Source organism: Danio rerio, chromosome 25, assembly GCF_049306965.1.
Source record: "Danio rerio strain Tuebingen ecotype United States chromosome 25, GRCz12tu, whole genome shotgun sequence".
In the NCBI taxonomy this organism is placed as follows: Eukaryota; Metazoa; Chordata; class Actinopteri; order Cypriniformes; family Danionidae; genus Danio; species Danio rerio.
This window is the reverse complement of record NC_133200.1, coordinates 35,559,943-35,582,500: the sequence shown is the minus strand read 5'-3', so window position 1 is coordinate 35,582,500 and position 22,558 is coordinate 35,559,943. Positions and strand designations below refer to the sequence as shown.

The window sequence follows — 22,558 nt, the reverse complement described above, 5'->3', positions numbered from 1 at the left end:
ATCGCTGGATACATCGACATCATCCTGAAGAAAGCAAGTTACCGGCTGTTAATTAATTAATTAATCATTTTGTTGAAAGTATTAAAGTAAAGTATTAGTTTTTTTAAGTACTGTATGTGCTTTTCCTCAAAGCTAATAATCAAAATACAGTAAAAATAGTGATGTTGTAAAAAAGGGACAGTATTATCTCAGCCTTTGCCTTTCATATCAGCCACTTCTGATACAGTACCAACACTGTTGTCACATCGTGTATATATACAGTTGAAACCAGAAGTTTACACACACTGTATAAAAGGCACATAACCATTTAAAAGAGTCAGATGTTAATGTGACTAAACTTTTTCTCTTTTAGGTAAGTTTGGATTATCAAATTTGTTTCTGTTATACTGAATAATGAGAGATATTTTGTTGAGAAATCTTTAACTTTTCTTGAAAGTGAAGTTTACATACAATAAGATGATTCTGCCTCTGAAAAAGCTCAGATGATGATGTCAAGGTTTTGGAAGGTTCTGATTGGCTAATTGACAACATTTGAGTTAATTGGAGGCACAACTGTAGAATAGTTTTTAAGGAAAACCTCAAACACACACTGCTTCCTTGTGTGACCACATGGGGAAATCAACAAGCCAGAATTAACAACAAAGCCAGATTACAATTTGCTAAATTACACTTAGAAAAAGACTCATTTTTGGAGACATGTCCTGTGCTCTGATGGAACTAAGATTGAACTGTTTGGTCATAATGACCAGTGTTACATTTGGAGGATAAAGGGGAAAGCTTACAAGCCTACGAACACCATCCCAACTGTGAAGTATGGGGGCGGCAGCATCATGTTGTGGGGCTGTTTTGTTGCAGAAGGGACTAGTCCACTTCACATCATAGATGGCATCATGAAAAAAGAACATTATGTAGAAATACTGAAGCAGCATCTCAAGACATCAGCCAGGAAATTAAAACCTGGCCACAAATGGGTCTTCCAAACACACCATGACCCTAAGCATACTGCCAAATTAGTTCAAATGTGCTTTAAGGACAACAGAGTGAATGTTTTGGAGTGGCCATCACAAAGCCCTGACCTCAATCCTATAGAAGATTTGTGGGTAGAGTTGAAAAAGCTTGTGCTAGCAAGACTGCATATCTGACTCAGTTACACCATTTCTGTCAGGAGGAATGGGCCAAAATTCCTGCAAACTATTGTGAAAGGAGACCCGAAACATTTGACCAAAATTATACAGTTTAAAAGCAAAACTAACAAAAACTACCAAGGAAACGTGTGTAAACTTTTGACTGTCTAGAAATTAATAAAAAGTTCTCAAAAAAAAAAATTCTCTCATTATTCTGGCATTTAGCAAATGTAAATCGTTTAGGTAATCCTAACGGACCTAAAATAGTAAAACTTTTTAAGAGTGTATGTAAACTTCTGGTTTCAACTGTGTGTGAACACAGTATACAAGTATACAAGTATGTATGTATGTATGTATGTATGTATGTATGTATGTATGTATGTATGTATGTATGTATGTATGTATGTATGTATGTATGTATGTATGTATGTATGTATATATATATATATATATATATATATATATATATATATATATATATATATATATATATATATATATATATATATGATTTAAATATATACATTACTGTATTTTTTAATAACTAATTCTTATATAACCTTAATGATTAAGGAAACATTTGACCTTTTAATATTAGTATTAGTATTAATATTAAAGCAAACGTTCACCCAAAATGTTGTCAAACCAGGTTATTTATGAAAAATCAACATGGAGTTTGAACTATTCCAAAAAGATTGACCCTGCAGATGTGGTTGTCATTTATTCACACAAATGTTTATCGATGGTGTTATCTTACAGAAGCAGAGTAAAGACCGGTTCGGTTTGGATGGGGATGAAGAATCCACCATGCTAGAAGAATCTGTATCGCCAAAAAAGTCAGTGCACATCTATTGTTCACTCATACACCCATCATGCTCTGCTTTCAGGCAGCAGTCATCGTGTCACATTTGTAATTGCATTGTGATTACACACACCTACAAAAAAAACAGTTGCTTTCATTTGTATTCCACTGTTGTTTCTAATGATGTCGGCGGAGAAGCTGCCGTTTTAATCATCAGGAGATGGAGACAGGTTTTCTCTCTTTCTACCCTTGATTCAGAAGGCGCTGAGGGCAAGGAAACCAGATTATTATTTCTACAAAAAATAAATAAATAAAAGCGCATTCTCATCATCATCTGCGAGGCGTCTTTTAAGATATCAGGTTCCTGGAAGAGAGAGATACAAATAGTGAATGCTTCCCTTTTTATATTGTGCTATTTCTCAGCCACTCCATTAAAACGTATCATTATTTGTATATTTGGGTCATTTCATGAAGCCTGCTGCACTTTTTCAGTGTGATAAGATCATTTTTAAAGCATTTCTGCTATTTAGAGTTTAAAAAGAACAGTTAATATAGTTTACAAATTGCATTGTGCATTTCAAGCTACTTTTTTTAAATCTGTGATATAATCATGGCTTTATTAAGGTTAATATTCAAAGTCAGAAGAGTAGAAGGAAGCTTTAATGCTGAAATGTGTACAAATACTCAATTTTTATGAACGAATGGTTTGCTACAGTATTTAAAGCTGTTTAGTTTGTTTTGGTCTTATGCATGATTATCAAAGTGATTTGATTTGATATTTATTTATATAATTATCTACTTATCTTATATATTTATTTATTTAGTTAGTTAGTTATTTATTAATATATTGAATTAACAGTCTATTTTTTTTTGTTTAATCATTCACAGCCAGACCATTTTTATACAATTTTTAATTCATAGGAAGTGAATAATCTTTCTGAATATTAGTTAATAAACAGTGATTACCATTATAAGTTTAAAATATTTTTCATTCATTATATTTTTATCATTATGCATTTAATTAAATAATTAAGTAATGACGTTATTTATTTATTTTTTATGAATTCAAATTATTTATTAATTTACGCAATATATCAATTTGTTTTAGTTATCTAATATGTTTAAGTATTAATTTATCCAATTTATTTATTTTTTCTATTTATTTATTTATCTAATATATTTATTTATTTTATATATCTACTATTTTTATTCATTTATTTAAGTATTTATCCAGTATATTTACTTATTTATTAAAAATATTTATTTATTTATCCAATTTATATATTTATTTTATATATATATATATATATATATATATATATATATATATATATATATATATATATATATATATATATATATATATGTRTATATATATATATATATATATATATATATATATATATATATATATATATATATATATATATTTATTTATATATATATATATAATTTATTTATCCAACATATTTATTTATTTTCTAATGTATTTATATTTGTTTAATCCAATTTATTTATCTAATATATTTATTTAAGTATGTATTTATTTATCCAATATTTTTATTTGTTTACTTATTTATCTAATATATATTATATATAAGTTTTATATTCTATCTATCTATCTTTCTATCTATCTATCTATCTATCTATCTATCTATCTATCTATCTATCTATCTATCTATCTATCTATCTATCTATCTATCTATCTATCTATCTATCTATCTATCTATCTATCTATCTATCTATCTATCTATCTAATATATTTATTTATTTCATTATTTCATTATTTTTTTATTTTTTTATTTATCCAATTTTTTTTATTTGTTTGTCTGTTTATCCAATATATTTATTTATTCATGCATCTAATGTATATATATATATTTGTTTATTTATTTGTCCAATATATTTATGTATTTGTTTACTTATTTATTTATTTATTTATTTACTTATTTATCTAATGTATTTTTATCTAATATATCTATTTATTTATCCAATATATTTGATTATTCTTTTATTTATATGTTTATTTGTCAAATATATTTTTTATTTAAGTATTAATTTATTTTGGTATTTATTTATTTATCCAATTTATTTATTTATCTAATTGTTAATTTATTCATTCATCTAATATTCTTATTTATTTATTCAATTTATTCATTTAATTATTTATTTATTCATTAAATATATTTACTTTTATTTCCATTTATTTATTAAATTTTCTGTCTATTGTTTGTTTATTCAAAGTGAATAATCTTCTTGAGTATTAGTTAATAAACATTTATTAGCATTAATAAATAGAAAACATTTTTCATTTATTATATTTTTCATATTTATTTTCGAATTTAAATTATTCAAAGGTTTAAATGTAAAAAAAAAACATTTAAGACTAATACATCAGACAAACTTAATGAGATGCATCGGCTGCAAAATAGTCATTATGTCTGAATGCAGGAGAGGGGGAGACGTTGGGCATCGGTGCCCGTGTCTGTCCTCACGCCAACTTACTCATGTTACTTCTAGCACTATAATCCAAAAATTGAGGCCTCTCACAATGAGCTGTAATTAAGCCGTAGTGCCTGAAGCGTCTGTTTTCCTGGTGCGTCGCTCAGCTGAGTTTAATAGCTGTCAGTAATTACCGCAACAACAACAACAGCCATCATTCACAGACAGAAGAGTGAATGCAGTCTGATAATGAGCTATTGCTTGTTTCACAGGTCCACCATCCTCCAGCAGCAGTTTAACCGGGTGGGTCGAGTCGAGCACGGGTCGGTGGCGCTGCCTGGCATCATGCGTTCAGGGTCAATAGGAGGCCCCGACACTTTCAACATGGGCACGATGCCCTCAGCCCAACAGCAAATCACCATGGGACAGATGCACAGAGGACACATGCCCCCTCTGGTCAGAAACCGCAACTGCACTGTTCTTTATGTTCATAGTTGAGTCAATAGAGCGGTTCTGCTTTCAGAACTCCCATCTGGCACTTGTAATTCAATAGGATGTAAATGGGACTTTCGCTTTTTATCATTTGGATAATTGGGCGCTCATAGGTGTAGGATAGTGAATTTTCAAACTTAATTTTAATAACGTGCTTTAGATTTGAATTTTTTTGTCAAATTGACCTTTTTCTGATTTCATTTTAATCCAAACTTCATTTATTTATTTTTTTTAACATGATTTATCATGCATCACCACAGTGGAATGAACCACCAACAATCTTGGTAACAGACATTTGTACCATTTAATTTTTTTATTTAGTTTATATTATTTAAATTTATATATTTGTCATTTATATATATATATATATATATATATATATATATATATATATATATATATATATATATATATATATATATATATATATATATATATATATATATATATATATATATATATATATACAGGGCTTTACATTAACACCCGCCAAATGCGGGTAGATTTCAGCTTTGGCGGGTTAGACAGATAATCCAACTAGCCACTTTGCATTTTACATTGTAGTTTTCTTAAAGCAGGGTTCGACAATAAGGATGGCCCAATATGCGTGCAAATGTGATCTTAGACTCGAGAAGCAGCACGACTGAAAACAATAACTGTGTTCACGCGAGACAAAGCAGGTGAATACCGTATGAGTATGATTACTCGTGCGCAGAGGTGATGTGATGCACGCGACTGTTAAACCTGCGCGCGCTCCCGTTTACTTGCGCCTTTTTTTCCGTTCACTTGCGATCGGTTCTCTTTGAAAAGACTAGGCAAAAAACTATGCTCGTGTACCCACAGTCCTGCTGCTTTTAAGAGCTCAAGATTGAAAAAAATATCTATATTTGTAAGCAACAGCAGCAGTCACTGCTTTTGTTTGAATTATTCTCAGGCATGTGGACATCCTTTCATAATCACTCGTGGTGTGTTTTTACCTGCTTTCTTTTGCTTACAGGTATTTTTGTTAATATAGTTTAATTATCATCCTTTACAATAACATTTCTTTGATATGAGATTAACTCCCCATTTATGTGTGGTAACCGCTGATCTGGGACCTTTAGCCAGGACAGATTACTGTGCATATTTTAGATGCATGACAATAGATCTTTTTAAATGTTATAAAAATAAAAATAAAGTTTTGTTGAATAAAAAGTGTATGTATACAGCTATATATTTGCTTGTTTTTGACACATTTAAATATGTGGCTAAGAAATAATTATTTCTTTTTTGTGTGGTTAAAGATGAATTTGGTAACCTTTATTCTAAACCCTAAAAAAGTAATGCGAAATAAAAACCAATTGCAATGCGACACAACCCATTTGCTCATGCACAGTAAGCAAGCTCATACACAACACACACAAACAGTGGAATAAATGAGGAGGCATGTGGACAACACAACATTTAAATCAAGTCATTTTAGCTTGTCAAAGTCACATTTATTAATATAAAATATATTTTCCAAACAACAAAATTGTGGCTAGTGAAAATGGCAAGTGGCTAGTAATGTTGGAAATCTACTAGCCACAGTGGCTGGTGATCAAAAAAGTTAATGTAAAGCCCTTATATATATATATATATATATATATATATATATATATATATATATATATATATATATATATATATATATACACTCACTGGCCACTTTATTAGGTTCATCTGTCCAACTGCTCGTTAACACATATTTCTAATCAGCCAATCACAGCAACTCAATGCATTTAGGCATGTAGACACGGTCAAGACGATCTGCTGCAGTTCAAATTGAGCATCATAATGCGGAAGAAAGGTGATTTAAGTGACTTTAAACGTGACATGGCTGTTGGTGCCAGGCGGACTGGTCTGAGTATTTCAGAAACTACTCATCTACTGGGATTTTCACGCACAACTATCTCTAGGGTTTACAGAGAATGGTCTGTATAAGTGAAAATATCCAGTGAGCGGCAGTTCTGTGGGCGCAAATGCCTTGCTGATGGTAGAGGTCAGAGGAGAATGGCCAGACTGGTTCCAGCTAATAGAAAGGCAACATTAACTCGTTATAACCGAAGTCTGCAGAAGAGCATCTCTGAATGCACAACATGTCCAACCTTAAGGCTTTTTCCCAAAGAAAATGAATCAAAATGTTTGCTAATGTCACTGCTCTTTTACTCTGGTAAATGTACAGTTTGACCACATTGATTAAGATTCTTTAATATACAGTAACTTGCGAAGAAAGCGGATGTTATGCGAATGTGATTAGCGCCCCTTGTGGTAATTCAATGAACTGCCCTCTGATGCGCTTCGGAACATAACTATACATTAACAAATATAAGTAATGTTTATAATTTAATATTTGTCAGCATGTTGTGTTCTAAATGACTGTTTCCTCTGACATCAGAGTGTGGCCCAGCAGGCACTGATGGGAACCATTAACTCCAGTATGCAGGCTGTCCAGCAGGCACAAGCTGACCTGGGAGAGGTAGACAATCTTCCACCTCTGGGACACGACATGGTAAGACATTATCCAAAGGGTAAATGTGTATGCGGTGCTTAAAGTACACATGAAGTCAAAATTAACCATATTGATCTTGTTAGCTAGCATTGCCAGTTTTGTGATGAACAATTCATCTGCGCATGTCATTAAGAAAAAATATATAGTCTGCCTTTGAAATCTTCAATTGAAATCCGAAAATGCACTGTCAGATTCAATCGTCAGATTACATCTGTCTGAGGTATTGGGCGTGGCTAACATACTTAACCACTCCCCTCCGACTGTCAGTGTTGACAACAAACAAAAATGGTGAGAAGGAGATATCTGTGTCTGTCCAATTTCCCGATTTTTCTGAATAAAACGCCTACTTTACTACATCCAATCAGCTTGCAGCAGCAAAACAAGCCACGCCTACTGTTTCCTCATTTAACATTCTGTTTATTTTTTGTTTTTTTTTTGGAAACTGCATCACAATACAAAAAACAAAAAGCCGCAGCTTCCGGTTCATGTGGACTTTAAATAACAGCAGTTGTAACTGTATTTAACAAAGGTTTAACAATATGGCTGCCAATTAATATGGCTGCCGATAAATTTCCAATGAATTCCAGAAATAAAATCAGGTGTCAGCAGGGCCGGCGCTTCCATAGAGGGACCTAGGCGGCCACCTAGGGCGGCAGAATAGAGAGGGCGGCGTCCCCGAAACTACCCTCGCCACCCGCGCCCTCATCCACGTCTAGGGTGGCAGAATAGATAGAGCGGCGTCCCCAGACTATCCTCGCCACCCGAGGGCAAAATTATATCCGCGTCTAGGGTGGCAGAATATAGAGAGCGGCGTCCCCGAAACTACCCTCGCCACCCGCGCCTCATCCGCGTCTAGCGCGGCAGAATAGAGAGGGTGGCGTCCCCTAAACTACCCTCGCCACCCGCGCCTCAGTTATAGCCGCGTCTAGGGCGGCAGAATAGAAAAAACTAGGTCACTTTAGGTTTGAGGGCGGCGTGACCGTCCTTTGCCTAGAGCGGCAGTTCAGCTTGCTCCGGCCCTGGGTGTCAGTTTTATTTATTTGTGTTTGATTTTGGTTTTCAATACAAAATCATATCAAGATTTGCATTTTCGGCTTATATATATATATATATATATATATATATATATATATATATATATATATATATATATATATATATATATATATATATATGCATATTTGCATTCAAGTTATCGGTACTATCGGTACTATCGTTATCGGAAATCTGTATCGATGCATCCATACAGTTTTTTTGTTTTCTTATTGTTGTAAATCTCAACAATAATTGTTTACGTCTTTGCTGTTTATTGTGAATTAATAAACTTTACACAAACAGAAATTTGTTGACTGTTTCAGCTGCTCATAAACTGATTCTCTCTTTCTTTTTACTACTAGTTATAGCATGAAATAAACTTGTTAAAAAATAAAATCAAGATGTTAAAATATACAGCGCAGCTAGCTAAAATGTACCATTTTTAAAGTAATACATGTATTTTGATCAATATATGCACTATAATAGCTAATAATATTAATGGATGTTTTTGGTTTACCTCTTGTGTTTATTATGTAATGCATGTTTTAATAAATCTGTCATAAAAAAACACTTCAGTTGACTTGTTTGGCAAGTACAAATTATTTAAAGCAACATTTATCTTTCAGTTTGACCTTGGAACAAATAACGATGTGATATTTATTATGAAAATAATTGATTTATTGTCTGATATTTGATTATTTTTGGCATATTTGATCAATGTCTATAGCCTAAACTGTTTAATTTTGTGCTGCAAAAATAATGATCATATTACTGTTCACCATCAAATGTCTGATTTTTATTTATTTTTTGGTTTGCAAATGAAAGATCCTTGTACAGTAAGCAGGTCCTAGCACAAGCGATGTATTACATAGCAGAAGGTTGCTAATTCAAATCCCACGGGAGCCAGAAAACGCACTGCAGGCTAGCATAAAAGCCTCATAATGCAGTTATTTATTTGAAGGATTTTGTTATTGTGACATTATAGTAACGTATTATGGCACAGCCGTACAATTATGGCTCATTTATTGACGTTAAGTGCTGAGATGGTCATCGATCATTTACCTGCGCTTAGATGACCTTCATTTGTAAAGAGAAAAAGGCAAAGGATGAATTTTCTTTAATTTACGCTGCTCTCTTTTCTCCATCAAGGCATCCAGAATGTGGGTTCAGAATAAAGTGGATGAGTCCAAACACGAGATTCACTCTCAAGTGGACGCCATCACTGCTGGAACAGCATCAGTGGTCAACCTCACTGCCGGTACGTACCAAATCAATAAATTACCCATAAAACCACCTGTGCATTCAGTTAGACATAAGCAATAAATATACATTTTATATTTATAAAAATAACAATAATTTTTTTTAAAGTTTTCTTTATATATATATATATATATATATATATATATATATATATATATATATATATATATATAAATATATATATATATATATATACATATTTATATATATACATATTTATACAACAGTCCTGTCTGGTTCTTGAATCTGATTGGCTGATAGCCGTGAGATATTTTGCCAATAACCCCACACAAAGGCCTCTTCACCTTTGTGTATTACTCCGCTCACATACAAACAGAGAGACTCTACAGTTTGACAAACATTCCTGCTGTTTGGCAACATCATTTACTTTTGAGGCTATTGTAGTCGAGAATGTAGTTGTTTAGATTGCAACTATGCAGTTTATTTACAAGCATAGTCCCTATTTTAAAAATATTCATCATTTCTGACAGACAGCGTGTCGGTGTCCATTAGTAAAGACGGTTGATGTTGTCTATCCACAAGATGGCGCCAGGACTGCATAATAAGCTTAGTAGATTACAACTGTTGAGCCCGAATAAGAAGCTAAAAAACGGAAGCGTCACGGTTTTTAAGGTGGATAGAGCCAATAAGAAGCTGTGAATAAGAAGTTGGATTCAGCCTCGTCCCTCCTTAACGCAAACACAACAGCAGTCTGGTGGCTGCGCTGCTGGGGGTTGATTATTGTGATATTATGACGGTCACTTAATGTTTGATGCATTGTGTATAAATGTCATGTCCCCTTTAAGATGACTTTTTAGATGTAAGCACCTTATTGGTAAGCACACATGTATGGGAGCACAGATCAGTTCACGTCGCTCTACCACTGTATCATTCTTTTATTTCAATAATGTAACATTTTATATTGCGACGGATGTTTGAGTGGCTTTTTCTTTTCCTTTTGCCTACTCATTGTCGCTGACTGGCATGTATGTAGTCGACAGCACTTGGGAGAAATGCATAAAGGCCATTTAGAAGAGCGAAATACAGTAGTTTCTGTCTCCTTTTTTTAATTCCTGCCATTCTCCTCTGATTTCTGTGTGATATTGCTCATATATATATATATATATATATATATATATATATATATATATATATATATATATATATGTATATGTATATGTATATGTATATATATATATATTATTAGGTACACCTTATTAGTACCTGGTTGGGCCCCTAGACTAGATTGCTGTTTGATTGGTGTTAGTGAGGCCAGCAAGGGGCGCTTAATCTGCGACCTGTGTGAGTCTGAATACCCCAGTATAGTGAAGGGGTCTCTATACTATCAGTGAGTGCTGTCTTTTGTATGAGATGTTAAACCGAGGTCCTAACTCTCTGTGGTCATTAAAAACCCCATGGCACTTTTTGTACAGAGTAGGGATTTAACCCCAATGTCCTGGCCAAATCCCTCTATCGGCCCTTACCCATCATGGCCTCCCAATCATCCCCATCCACCGAATTGGCTCTATCGCTGTCTCTTCACATCGTCTATAGCTGGTGTGTGGTGAGCGCACTGGCACCATTGTCCTTTGGCTGCCGTCGCATCATCCAAGTGGATGCTGCACACTGGAGGTGGTGTGGAGAGACCCCTCTCTCATGATTGTGAAGAGCTTTGGGTGTATGGCCATACACGATAAATGCGATATATACAATACATTACATTACTTATCTTCATATAGTATTCATGAATATATAAATATGTACCAAATAAAATAAAATATGTAATAAATCAAATATAGCAAGCTTAACACGCCATGAAATTAGCCTTAGCAAGACAAACGATGTGGTGGAATTGAAATGTACATTGGATGCGATCTCGACTTTCCCAAAAAATGACAAACTGTAATTCTCTCATGATTTATATACGCTGTTGAACACCCTTTCCAGAAACGTCTTTTGTCCAGTCCCACAATTGTGCGGAAATCATGATGATTTAGAACAGGGGTTCCCAAACTTTTCAGCCAGTGACCCCCAAAATAACAATGCCTGTGACTCGCGACCTCCAATATCCCCTGAGATGGTTATAAATACAGAAAACTTGCATGCAAATGCGCACACACACACCAATAGACCCAAGTCTATTCTTCGTTTATTTATGTATGTAAGTGCTGTAAATGTGCCGGAAAGTTTAGCCTGGTATTATAAAATCAATCTGCTGCATCTGACGCTATTGCTAAGTCTTTAATATAATGATTACCCCAGGGGTCGCAATCCAATAGAACTAGTAACTATGAGCTACTACACTCTAAAAAATGTGGTTTAGACAAAACAAAACAAATTAACGCAACAGTTTGCATTAATATATTCAAGTTACATCTGACAAAATGAGGTTCAGACAACAAACTTTATTATGTTAGCCAAATGTTTTCCTCTTCAATCAGAGGCATTTTTACTTAGCATAAACTCCATTTTTTAAGTTGAGAACTCAAAAAAATAAGTTGTTTCAAATATTTTTTTAAAAGTTAAAATTGAAAACAAATCCAGTGTTATGTGCGTAATTGCATGTTTTTAAGTTTAGAACCTCAAATTAAGTAGCTGTAATTGTTTAATTTTTTTTTTTTTTAGCAAATTTACTGTTCATGCTTGTATGAAATACATTTCACAACAGCATTTTTGTTTTTCAATAATATATATATATTTCTTTTATATAAAACAGGTTTTTATTGTTTTACAAAATAAAAACATGTAGTGTTCCATATTATCAGTATAAAAAACAGCAAAAAACATCAGTTTGTGGAAAAATACAAAACAACTCTATTAACGTGGAAAAATTGAGTTATCAACTCAATTTCTTTGGGTTGCTACAAGTTAAATATTGTTTAAAAGTAATTGGCATTTTTGTTTACTTTTAAATTAGCCGAATTTTTTAATTGATGTAATTTTTTTCAATATTTTCCTGTTTTGAAAACTTAATAAAATTATTCTGGCAATTTAAAAGTTTTAATCTAATCAGCATTTTAGAATTTTTAAGTTACAATAATGTATTAAACTATGTAGTGGTAACAGACCTCTTGAGTTATTTTTTAGAGTGTATAGTAACTATATAGTAACTATAAACAACTTTTTTTTTTCTTGTCAGTAGGTTATGGATAAAATATGCTAATTTCTATGGTTTAATAAAAATAAATAAATATTTGGAAATCACCAGGCGACCCCCCCCTTCATTGTCCCGCAACCCATTGGGGGGTCCCGACCCCCACTTTGAGAACCACTGATTTAGAAAAATATCGCACAAGCAGCCTTTTAAGAGTCTTTTTTTTTCTTATTTTATTAGCCGCAATCGATGATAGAAAATTAAGTTTCATCTCGGCGCTAAATAATAAGTCTCTCTCCAATTGCACTAATAAATATTTCCATTAATGAAAGTGAAGTTTGTTGTCCTGAAGCTGAACCGCTTGGCAGGATCTGTGTCTTCTCTGGAGAGTTTCCACGCGGAGCGGACCAGGTTTCTGCTGGATTTAATCTCCTCGTGCCATCTGTTTGATAGCAGCGAGATCTGCCTGTTAAGCAGCAGCTCAGCTCCGGCTTCTCTGTGTCTTCTGCATCTGTTCTCCTGCCCCGAAGAGCTTGTTAGGATGTAATGTGATGCACTGCTGAAGGACTGCATGTGTGTTCGGCGTCATATGGAGCTCATTGTGGATGAGATCACCAATAATGGTCACGTTACTGCAGATGTTGCAGACCTGAGAGGGCTGATTTCAAGCCATAGATGTTAAATTGACCTGCTATATTTGGATCAGCGTGTTAATTCATGCTTCCTTGTTGCAAAATATTAACAGCTAGTAAGATTTCTAAAAGTTAAGTTCTCATTAAATTCTCATTACCGAAACAGAAGTTCTCTCTACTGCCGCAGGTGAGGTATACATGTGAATGGAGTTAGGGAGGATGAGGTACCTCAGTATGTTTTGTGAGTCTCTGTGTAAATGTTTAGACTTTTAAAAAGTACATTTAATCTATAAAAGTACAATGTAAAAGAGTGCTTAATTCGGTAATGATCAAAAAGTCATTTTGACAGGGGAAATTATACCAATAATCTTCATGTTACTTCAGATGTTGCAGACCTAAGAGGGCCGAGTTTGTTAATTTAACAATAAATTCATGAGAGTTCTTTAAAATTAGTATGCAATATGCTTAAATTACCGAAACAGAAGTTCTCTCTACCGCAACGGTTGCGGTATATATGAGAATGAAGTTGAGGAGGATGAGGTACCTCAGTATGTTTTGCTAATAACGGGGGAACTACAATGAATTAGCTCATTTTACTCAGTGCTGATATTTCGACTTTTAAAAAATACAACGGAACAATAAAAATACAATGTAGAAAAGTGCTTGTTTCGGTAATGATAATCGAGAAATCGTCTAATCATTCTGACCGGAAAATTATTTCAGTAATCTTCATGTTACTGCAGATGTTGCATACCTGATAGGGCCGAGCTCATTATTTTAACATTAAATTCACAAGATTTATTTAAATTTAGTATGCAACATGCTTAAATTCTCATTACCGAAACAGAAGTTCCCTCTACCCCAACATATGCGGTATACAGTATATGAGAGTGGAGTTATGGAGGATGAGGTACCTCAGTATGTTTTGCTAATACCAGAGAAACTGTGATGGATTAGCTCATTTTTTACTTAGTGCAAATATTTAGACTTTAAAAAAGTATAATTTAACTTTTCAAAAGTACAATTTAACAATAAAAGTACAATGCAGAAAAGTGCTTGTTTCGGTAATGATAATCCAAAAGTCGTGTAACTATTCTGACAGGGGAAATTATGTCAATAATCTTGATGTTACTGCAGATGTTGCAGACCTGAGAGAGCTGCTTAAATTCTCATTACCTAAACAGAAGTTCTCTCTATCGCAACGGTTGCGGTATATGAGAATGGAGTTGTGGTGGATGAGGTACCTCACTATGTATTTCTAACAACAGAGAAATTACAATGCATTAGCTAATTTGCAAAGGTACATAGAAAACTGCTTGTTTGGGTAATGATAATCAAAAAGTTGTGTAACCATTCTGACTGGAAAATTATTCCAAAAATCTTCATGTTACTGCAGATGTTGCAGACCTGAGAGGGCAGAGTTCAGCAAATTAACATTAAATTCATAAGAGTTACTACTTTAAAATAGGCAATATTCTAAAATTCTCATTACCGAAACAGAAGTTTCTTATGCAGTCTTATGCAGTGGTTGCGGTAGATATGAGAATGGAGTTGCAGATGATGAAGTACCTCAGTATGTTTTGCTAATAACAGAGACATAATGATGGATTAGCTATTTTTTTACTCAGTCCAAATATTTAGACTTTTCAAAAGTACAATTTAACAATAAAAGTACAATGTAGAAAACTGCTTGTTTCGGTAATGATAATCCAAGTCATGTAACTATTCTGACAGGGGAAATTATTTTAATAATCTTCATGTTACTGCAGATGTTGCAGACCTAAGACAGCTAAGTTCATCAAATTAACATTAAATTCTTAAGAGTTTTATAAAAGTTGTATAAAATATTCTGAAATTCTCATTACCGAAACAGAAGTTCTTTCTATCGCAGCAATTACAGTTTATGAGAATGGCGTTGCGGTGGATAAGGTACCTCAGTTTTTTTTCTAATAACAGAGAAATTACAATGCATTAGCTAATTTTTACTCAGTGCAAATATTTAGATTTTTTTTAAAGTACATTTGTACAGCAAAGGTACAATGTAGAAAACTGCTTGTTTCGGTAATGATAATCAAAAAGTCGTGTAACCATTCTGACTGGAAAATGATTCCAATAATCTTCATGTTAAGAACAATAACTTCATAAGAGTTACTACTTTAAAATATGCAATATTCTTAAACTCTCATTACCGAAACAGAAGTTCTCTCTATTGCAGCGGTTGCGGTATATATACTGTATATCAATAGAGTTGCGGAGGGTGAGGTATGTTTTTCTAATAACAGAGAAACTACAACAGATTACCTCATTTTTACTAATATTTTTACTTTTAAAAAGGACATTTGTGCAATAAAAGTACAATGTAGAAAAGTGCTTGTTTCGGTAATGATAATCCAAATGTCATGTAACCATTCTAACAGGGGAACATTATAGCAATTCAATTCAATTCAATTCACCTTTATTTGTATAGGGCTTTTACAATGTAGATTGTGTCAAAGCAGCTTCACATAAATGGTCATAGTAAATTGGAACAGAGTATTTCAGTTTTTTAGTGTTGAAGTTCAGTTCAGTTTAGCTCAGTTCAGTGTGGTTTAAAATCATTACTGAGAGTCCAAACGCTGAAGAGCAAATTCATCGATGGGTAGCTCTACCAATCCCAAACCATGCAAGCCAGAGGCGACAGCGGAGAGGGAAAAAAAACTTCACCAATTGGCAAATGAAGAAAAAAAAACCTTAAGAGAAACCAGACTTAGTTGGGCATGACCATTTTAATTTTTCCGCTGGCCAAACGTCTTGTACAGAGCTGCAGTCTCAGCGGCGGAGGCTGGAAGCTGGCCTCAGCGAAGACTCGTCTGTCCCTTGAGCATCACTAGAATCCGTATAATGTTCTCCTCTCCTCCATGACCAGCACAGCAGCTGCTCAGGATACGGCCTGGTCTAGGATATGGAAACCTTGGGATCATCTCGTTGCTGGTCTTTGATCCAATCAGTGACTCTGCATAGTCTGAGGGCCTCGTGATGAGCATCCCCAAGTGGAAGTGGAGAAAAAAGAGAATGATTAGCGTAGCTGCTGTTCATAGTGTATATAAACAAGATGCAGTAATCGTCATGTTACTGCAGATGTTGCAGAACTGAGAGGGCAGAATTTAATTTAACATTAGATTCATAAGAGTTATTTAACAGCATTATGCAATATGCCTAAATTCTCATTACCGAAGTTCTCTCTACCGCAACTATTGCTGTATATTTAAGAGTGGAGTTGCAGAGGATGAGGAGCCTCAGTATGCTAATAATACAGAAACTACAATGGATTACTTACATGCAGTATTAGCTAAACTATATACACCTTAACCCTCAGGTGACCCCATAGACACGGATTACACCGCTGTGGGCTGCGCCATCACCACCATCTCCTCCAACTTGACGGAGATGTCCAAGGGTGTGAAGCTGCTGGCGGCTCTGATGGAGGATGAAGTGGGCAGCGGGCAGAACCTGATGGGAGCCGCGAGGACCCTCACAGGGGCCGTGTCTGACCTGCTGAGAGCCGTGGAGCCCACGTCTGGAGAGGTGACCAATGCAAAACACACAAATCTAACAAAAATGCACTGCTGTTTACAGGCAAAAAGGTGCTGCCATTCTGCACACAGCAGTGGTTCTCAACTGTTTGCGACATTCTGTCTTCATGATACATGTTTTGGTTGTCAAAAAGTTCTCTGTGCTGATTGTGGATTTTGGCTTTCGCTTGTATGGTGACTCTGCACTGCCAAAACACGGCTCAAAATGCTTTTTCGAATGCAAAAACATTGAAAAAAAAGAAAAATAATTAAACCCAGACCCAAGTGAATTTTTCGGAGGTTGTGTGTCAATACAATTGACAGAACGTTAGGTCGAATTTACTTTTTAATGTGCAAAAATGTTTGACAAAGAATTTTAGATTTGGTGTTGCAATGAACTTAACCCTTGTGTACTGTTAGGAATGTTTCCATCCACTCTGGGGTGATACTGAGACTTAATTTGGCCACAAGTTTGTCTGTCTCTCAGCAAATGGAATGATTTTTGGTGACAAACCTTATTTTGAGGGCGAAGCAGTGGCGCAGTAGGTAGTGCTGTCGCCTCATAGCAATAAGGTCGCTGGTTCGAGCCTCGGCTCAATTGGTGTTTCTGTGAGGAGTTTGCATGTTCTCCCTGCGTTCGCGTGAGTTTCCTCCGGGTGCTCCGGTTTCCCCCGGTGAATACAGGTGAATTCGGTTGGCTAAATTGTCCGTAGTGTATGAGTGTGTGTGGATGTTTCCCAGAGATGGGTTGCGGCTCGAAGGGCATCCGCTGTGTAAAAAACTTGATGGATAAGTTGGCGGTTCATTCCGCTGTGGCAACCCCGGATTAATAAAGGGACTGAGCCGACGAGAAAATGAATGAATGAACCTTATTTTGACACATGTTTTGGGAAAATGCCTTGGAATTTTTCAAAAATTCAACAATACACTCTGGACAAAAATGACTACCCTTTCATTATGTTTGGGGCTGTTTTTGCCCCATTGACATCCATTATAATGACATGGCATGTGTGCATACAGCTTTGTACGCTTATCTTAATATGTTTAAGTAAATAAAAAATAAGCAGCTCAGCTCTCAGAACATAGTAAACACCGTAAGTGTATTCATGCACACACACTATATTCTGCTGTTTTACTCCAAAGAACTCCATATAAAAGCCAGAAACTTTTTTTTTCTTTTTGCACATGTCTATCTAAAGGTTTAATGCTGCCAACTGATGGCCAACAGTAAAAAAGAACAAATTTGACCTCTTCCCATGAGGGAAAACCACTAACAATCAAGAATGCATGATTATTTGGTGTTGTGGCTTTGCAATAAAAAATGTCATTATAATGGAAGTCAATAGGGCAAAAACAGCCCCCAACATAACGAAAGGGTAGTCCATTTGAACAGTACACAAGGGTTTACTCTGATTTTAGGGGGACTTTAGTAGCACACTGTGTTTACATGTTGGTTTGTGTAATTGTAGTGGCTGCAGATCTGATAAACAGGATGTTTTTAGCTGTAAAACGTGGAGGGTCTGTTTTGAGGTATGTGTCAATCTAAACCTACAGCCCAGACAAACGGTGCTGACAGCGGCCGGGAGCATCGGACAGGCCAGCGGAGACCTGCTCAAACAAATGGGAGAGGGAGAGACCGACGGGAGATTCCAGGTAAATGTTCCTTTTACTACAGTGACTCCAGGACCAGAGGTATTTTTCTCTCTTCACAGCATTACAAACTGATGTAGAAATGGGTCACATTTTATTTTAAGGTACAGTTCTTGAAAATAATAAACCATTAACTATGACTTTCAGCTCAATAAACGCCTACATTTTTGCCAAAACTGGAACTCTTACACACAAAAAAATATATTTTTTATGTTTCATAGCATTTATTATAGTCCAAATTGTAGGCCAACAGTTTGAACACTCTAATTTATATTTTAGGGAACAATAGTACATGACATTTAAATAAAAATTCTATTAAAATTAAGTGAAACTTTGTCATTTTTTTTCACCTCATTTGACTTTAAGGGCCCTATTATCCACCCGGCACAATGTGGCGCAAGGCGCGACGCAATTGTTGTTTGCTAGTTTCAGCTTGGCGCAAGAGTCATTTTGACGTTTTGCGCCACGCTGTTTAAATAGCAAATGCTTTTGCGCTCATGTGTGCGCTCATAGGCGTTCTGATCTAAAAAGGAGGCATTCTGAGGCGCATTGCTGGTGCGTTGCTATTTTGAGAAACTATAATAGATTTTTCAATAGACCAAAAGAAAGCCGGTCTATTGTCCAGCGCAGAGCACGTTAGTTGTGTGCCTCGCTTACACACTGCTTAATACACACAAGATGTAGAGCAATACGCAAATACCTTCACATATGAAAAAGAATTTAAATATTAAAGATATATATAGGATATAATAAGGATATATATAGGACATAACAAGGATATATATATATATATATATGGTATAATAAGGATATATATTGGATATAACATGGATATATATAGGATATAAATATAAAGGATTAAAATATTACAAAACATATTATTTTCTATCCTACGTAAATATAAAAAAAACACTGCCTTCATGCCTTCTTCATCTCGGGGGCTTTTTCAGTTTATTCATGACAATTTGCTTTTGTATAACGTTATCGTTATTAGCAGTATTATTTATTTTATCCATTTTTATATTTGTTTTATTAAAAACAAGCTTAGATTTGTCCACCTGTCAGGTTTCTAACCATATAGAGCACAGCATGTGTTTTAGGATATAACTAGAACAAGGATAGAACAAGCGTAATCTAGAGGCCTTTGCCTTTTACATAAGCCACTTCTGATACCAAAATGATCAACTAGAAGTCAAGTTATTATTTGTTTGTTGTTGTTTTTTTTTCTTTAACCATTTTTTATTTTCTCTTGTGTATAAATTAAATGTTCAACTAAAAAAAGAACATAAAATATGATTTAAAATTAAACATTATATTAAAAACCTAATTCACATTCATTGAATAACCATCTCTACTTTGGTCAGTTCTTGAAAAATAGCATGTTTGAACATTTGTAATTTTCTAGTATATAAAAAGACATGCTGTGTCTGAAATGCAGGCAAACCTTTTCTCTAAAATCTTTTATATGACAATGTGCTATTCATTCCTTAGGGAATGATGCAATCTAGTGAAAAACGACAGCTTACTATGAAACATCGTCAGCTGTTATAAGTACAAACACAATATGCTTTGAGTTTATTTCAAAAGATATAGGGAGATACTAAAAAGGAAAACTCTGTCGGTGTTTACTCACCCTCACTGAGTTACTTTCTTCACATTGAACACAAACAAAAAAAAAACCTTTTTAAAATGTCGCCAATCATAACCATGGACTTCCATATTATGTTTCTCCCTTCTATGGAAGTCAGCGGTTCCTATTGGCCTTTTGGTGACATTTTTCAAAGGTTTTTCTTTTGTGTTTTAGTCTATATAGTCTATAATCTCAAAATGTTTTGAAATTCATCAGCTCTTTATTTACCATCATTACTTAATATTCAGCTGAAGAATGGTTCTATTTTTAGGTGTACTGTCACTTTAAATGTAGTTAAAGGGATAGTTCACCCAAAAATGTAAATTTACTTACTGTTTACTCTCCCTCAAGTGGGTATACACCTTTCATGAGTTTCATTCTTCTGTTGAACACAGAATAAGATATTTTGAGGAAAAACATGCAACCATTAACTCGCATAGTAGGAAGAACTATTTAACTCATAAAGGTTGAGTAAACTATGATAGAATAATTTTTTGTCTGTGTGTGAACTATCCCTTTAAATCATCTCTTTCAATGAATGGGGTTTGTTTACCTCAGGAACTGAACTGTTGAGCTCTGATATTTGCTTTTCACTCTGATTGGTTAATTCGAGAGTCCCTCAGTAGTCTCCAGCATTCTTCAAAATATCTTCTTTTGTGTTCAACAGAAGACAGAAACTCATAAAAGTTGAGTAAATAATGACAGAATTTTCATTTTGGGTGCACTGTTCCTTTAAATCACCTCAGGCTATGAGAGGGGTTTGTTTACCTCAGGAACTGAACTGTTGTGTTCTGCTATTTGCTTTCCCGGTTAATTTGTGAGTCCCTCAGTGGTTTCCAGCATTCTTCAAAATATCTTCTTCTGTGTTGAACTCATAAAGGTTGAGTAAATGATGATAGAATTTTCATTTTTGGGTGATTTGTCCCTTTAAATCACCTTCAAATGAATGCGGGTTGTTTACCTAAGGAACTGAACTGTCATGCTTTGATATTTGCTTTATCCTGCTCTTCTGACTGGTTAATTCAAAATCCCTCAGCCAATTGCACGCTCCCAGTCTCATTATGTCCCGTCAAGGCAGTTTTCTCATGTAGTAAACACTTTAGCGCCCATCTTCGACACGTAAAATTTGATTTCGTGTGGTTCAGCTGATGCTGTCACAGTCGGTTAGCCTCGGCGAGCCTCTGATTGCCCTCTATTTGATTGTGTTACACTCTATCCTTGTGCTGATTTCATTCATTAGCCTGGGCCAGGTTGCTTCACAGTGTGTTTCTTTGGATGACGAATGTGTTTCAGGACATTATGATGAACCTGGCTAAAGCCGTAGCGAACGCCGCCGCTATGCTTGTGCTGAAGGCCAAGAACGTGGCGCAGGTGGCCGAGGACACGGCGCTCCAGAACCGGGTCATTACCGCCGCCACGCAGTGTGCACTTTCCACATCACAGCTGGTGGCCTGTACTAAGGTACTTCTGACAGATGAAGAGAAATGATGCCGATAACATTATACACAACTGCTTTTTAGGATGAATCAAATTATATTTAGCTAAGATATTAACTAATCATTCTAAAGGAAATTATTCAACCTTTCCAAAGTTGAAAAATGTTTTTGATTATAAGCGTCTTCTGTCAATATAGAGTAGAAACTGTACAATTATTATTATTACTCTTTAATAGAACTGTTTTTAATTTTAATTAATTTTAAATTGTCATTTATTTCTGCAATGCAAAGCTGAATTTTAAGTGTCTTTAATGCCTCACGATCCTACCACAATCCTTCTAATTTGCTGATTTGCAGCTGAATTATTCAGTTTTTGTTTGTTTTGGGATTTTTATAAACTGTACCTTGCGAAGGAACCTCCTTTATGGAATAGTGTGGTGGGACGGGGGAGATGGTGGGGTGTTATAGTGAGGGATGGATTGCGGATGAAAGTGAAGAGCGGGGTGCGGGTAGAGGATGAAAGTAAAGAGAGGGGAGGGGTGGGGGGTGGTTGGATCGCAGATAAAAGTGATGACCTGGGGGGGGGGATCGCAGATGAAAGTGAAGAGCGGGGGGCGGGATAGTGGATGAAAGTGAAGAGAGGGGAGGTGGGGGGTGGGGCTTGGATCATGGATAAAAGTGAAGAGCTGGGGGGATTGCAGATGAAAGTGAAGAGCGGGGGGCGGGATAGCGGATGAAAGTGAAGAGAGGGGAGGTGGGGGGTGGGGCTTGGATCGTGGATAAAAGTGATGACCTGGGGGGGGATCGCAGATGAAAGTGAAGAGCGGGGGCGGGATAGCGGATGAAAGTGAAGAGAGGGGAGGTGGGGGGTGGGGCTTGG

At 35.1% G+C, this 22,558-nt stretch overlaps 1 protein-coding gene across 4 annotated transcripts in view; it reads left to right on the top strand.

The window, feature by feature from the left end:
* Positions 1 to 22,558, top strand: part of tln2b (talin 2b) — a 259,338-nt gene that overhangs the window by 134,025 nt on the left and 102,755 nt on the right. For all 4 annotated transcript variants that reach the window (XR_012400508.1, XM_073943362.1, XM_073943364.1 and 1 more), the window contains exons 11-18: positions 1 to 33; positions 1,884 to 1,960; positions 4,641 to 4,824; positions 7,277 to 7,390; positions 9,575 to 9,683; positions 16,767 to 16,975; positions 18,517 to 18,615; positions 21,536 to 21,703. The exon at positions 1 to 33 is cut by the window's left edge and continues 69 nt beyond it. Coding sequence is in view for 3 of the 4 variants with exons in the window: in XM_073943362.1 (XP_073799463.1) it covers positions 1 to 33; positions 1,884 to 1,960; positions 4,641 to 4,824; positions 7,277 to 7,390; positions 9,575 to 9,683; positions 16,767 to 16,975; positions 18,517 to 18,615; positions 21,536 to 21,703 (993 nt within the window). In the remaining variant the exon portion in view is untranslated. The remainder of the gene's footprint in view (positions 34 to 1,883; positions 1,961 to 4,640; positions 4,825 to 7,276; positions 7,391 to 9,574; positions 9,684 to 16,766; positions 16,976 to 18,516; positions 18,616 to 21,535; positions 21,704 to 22,558) is intronic.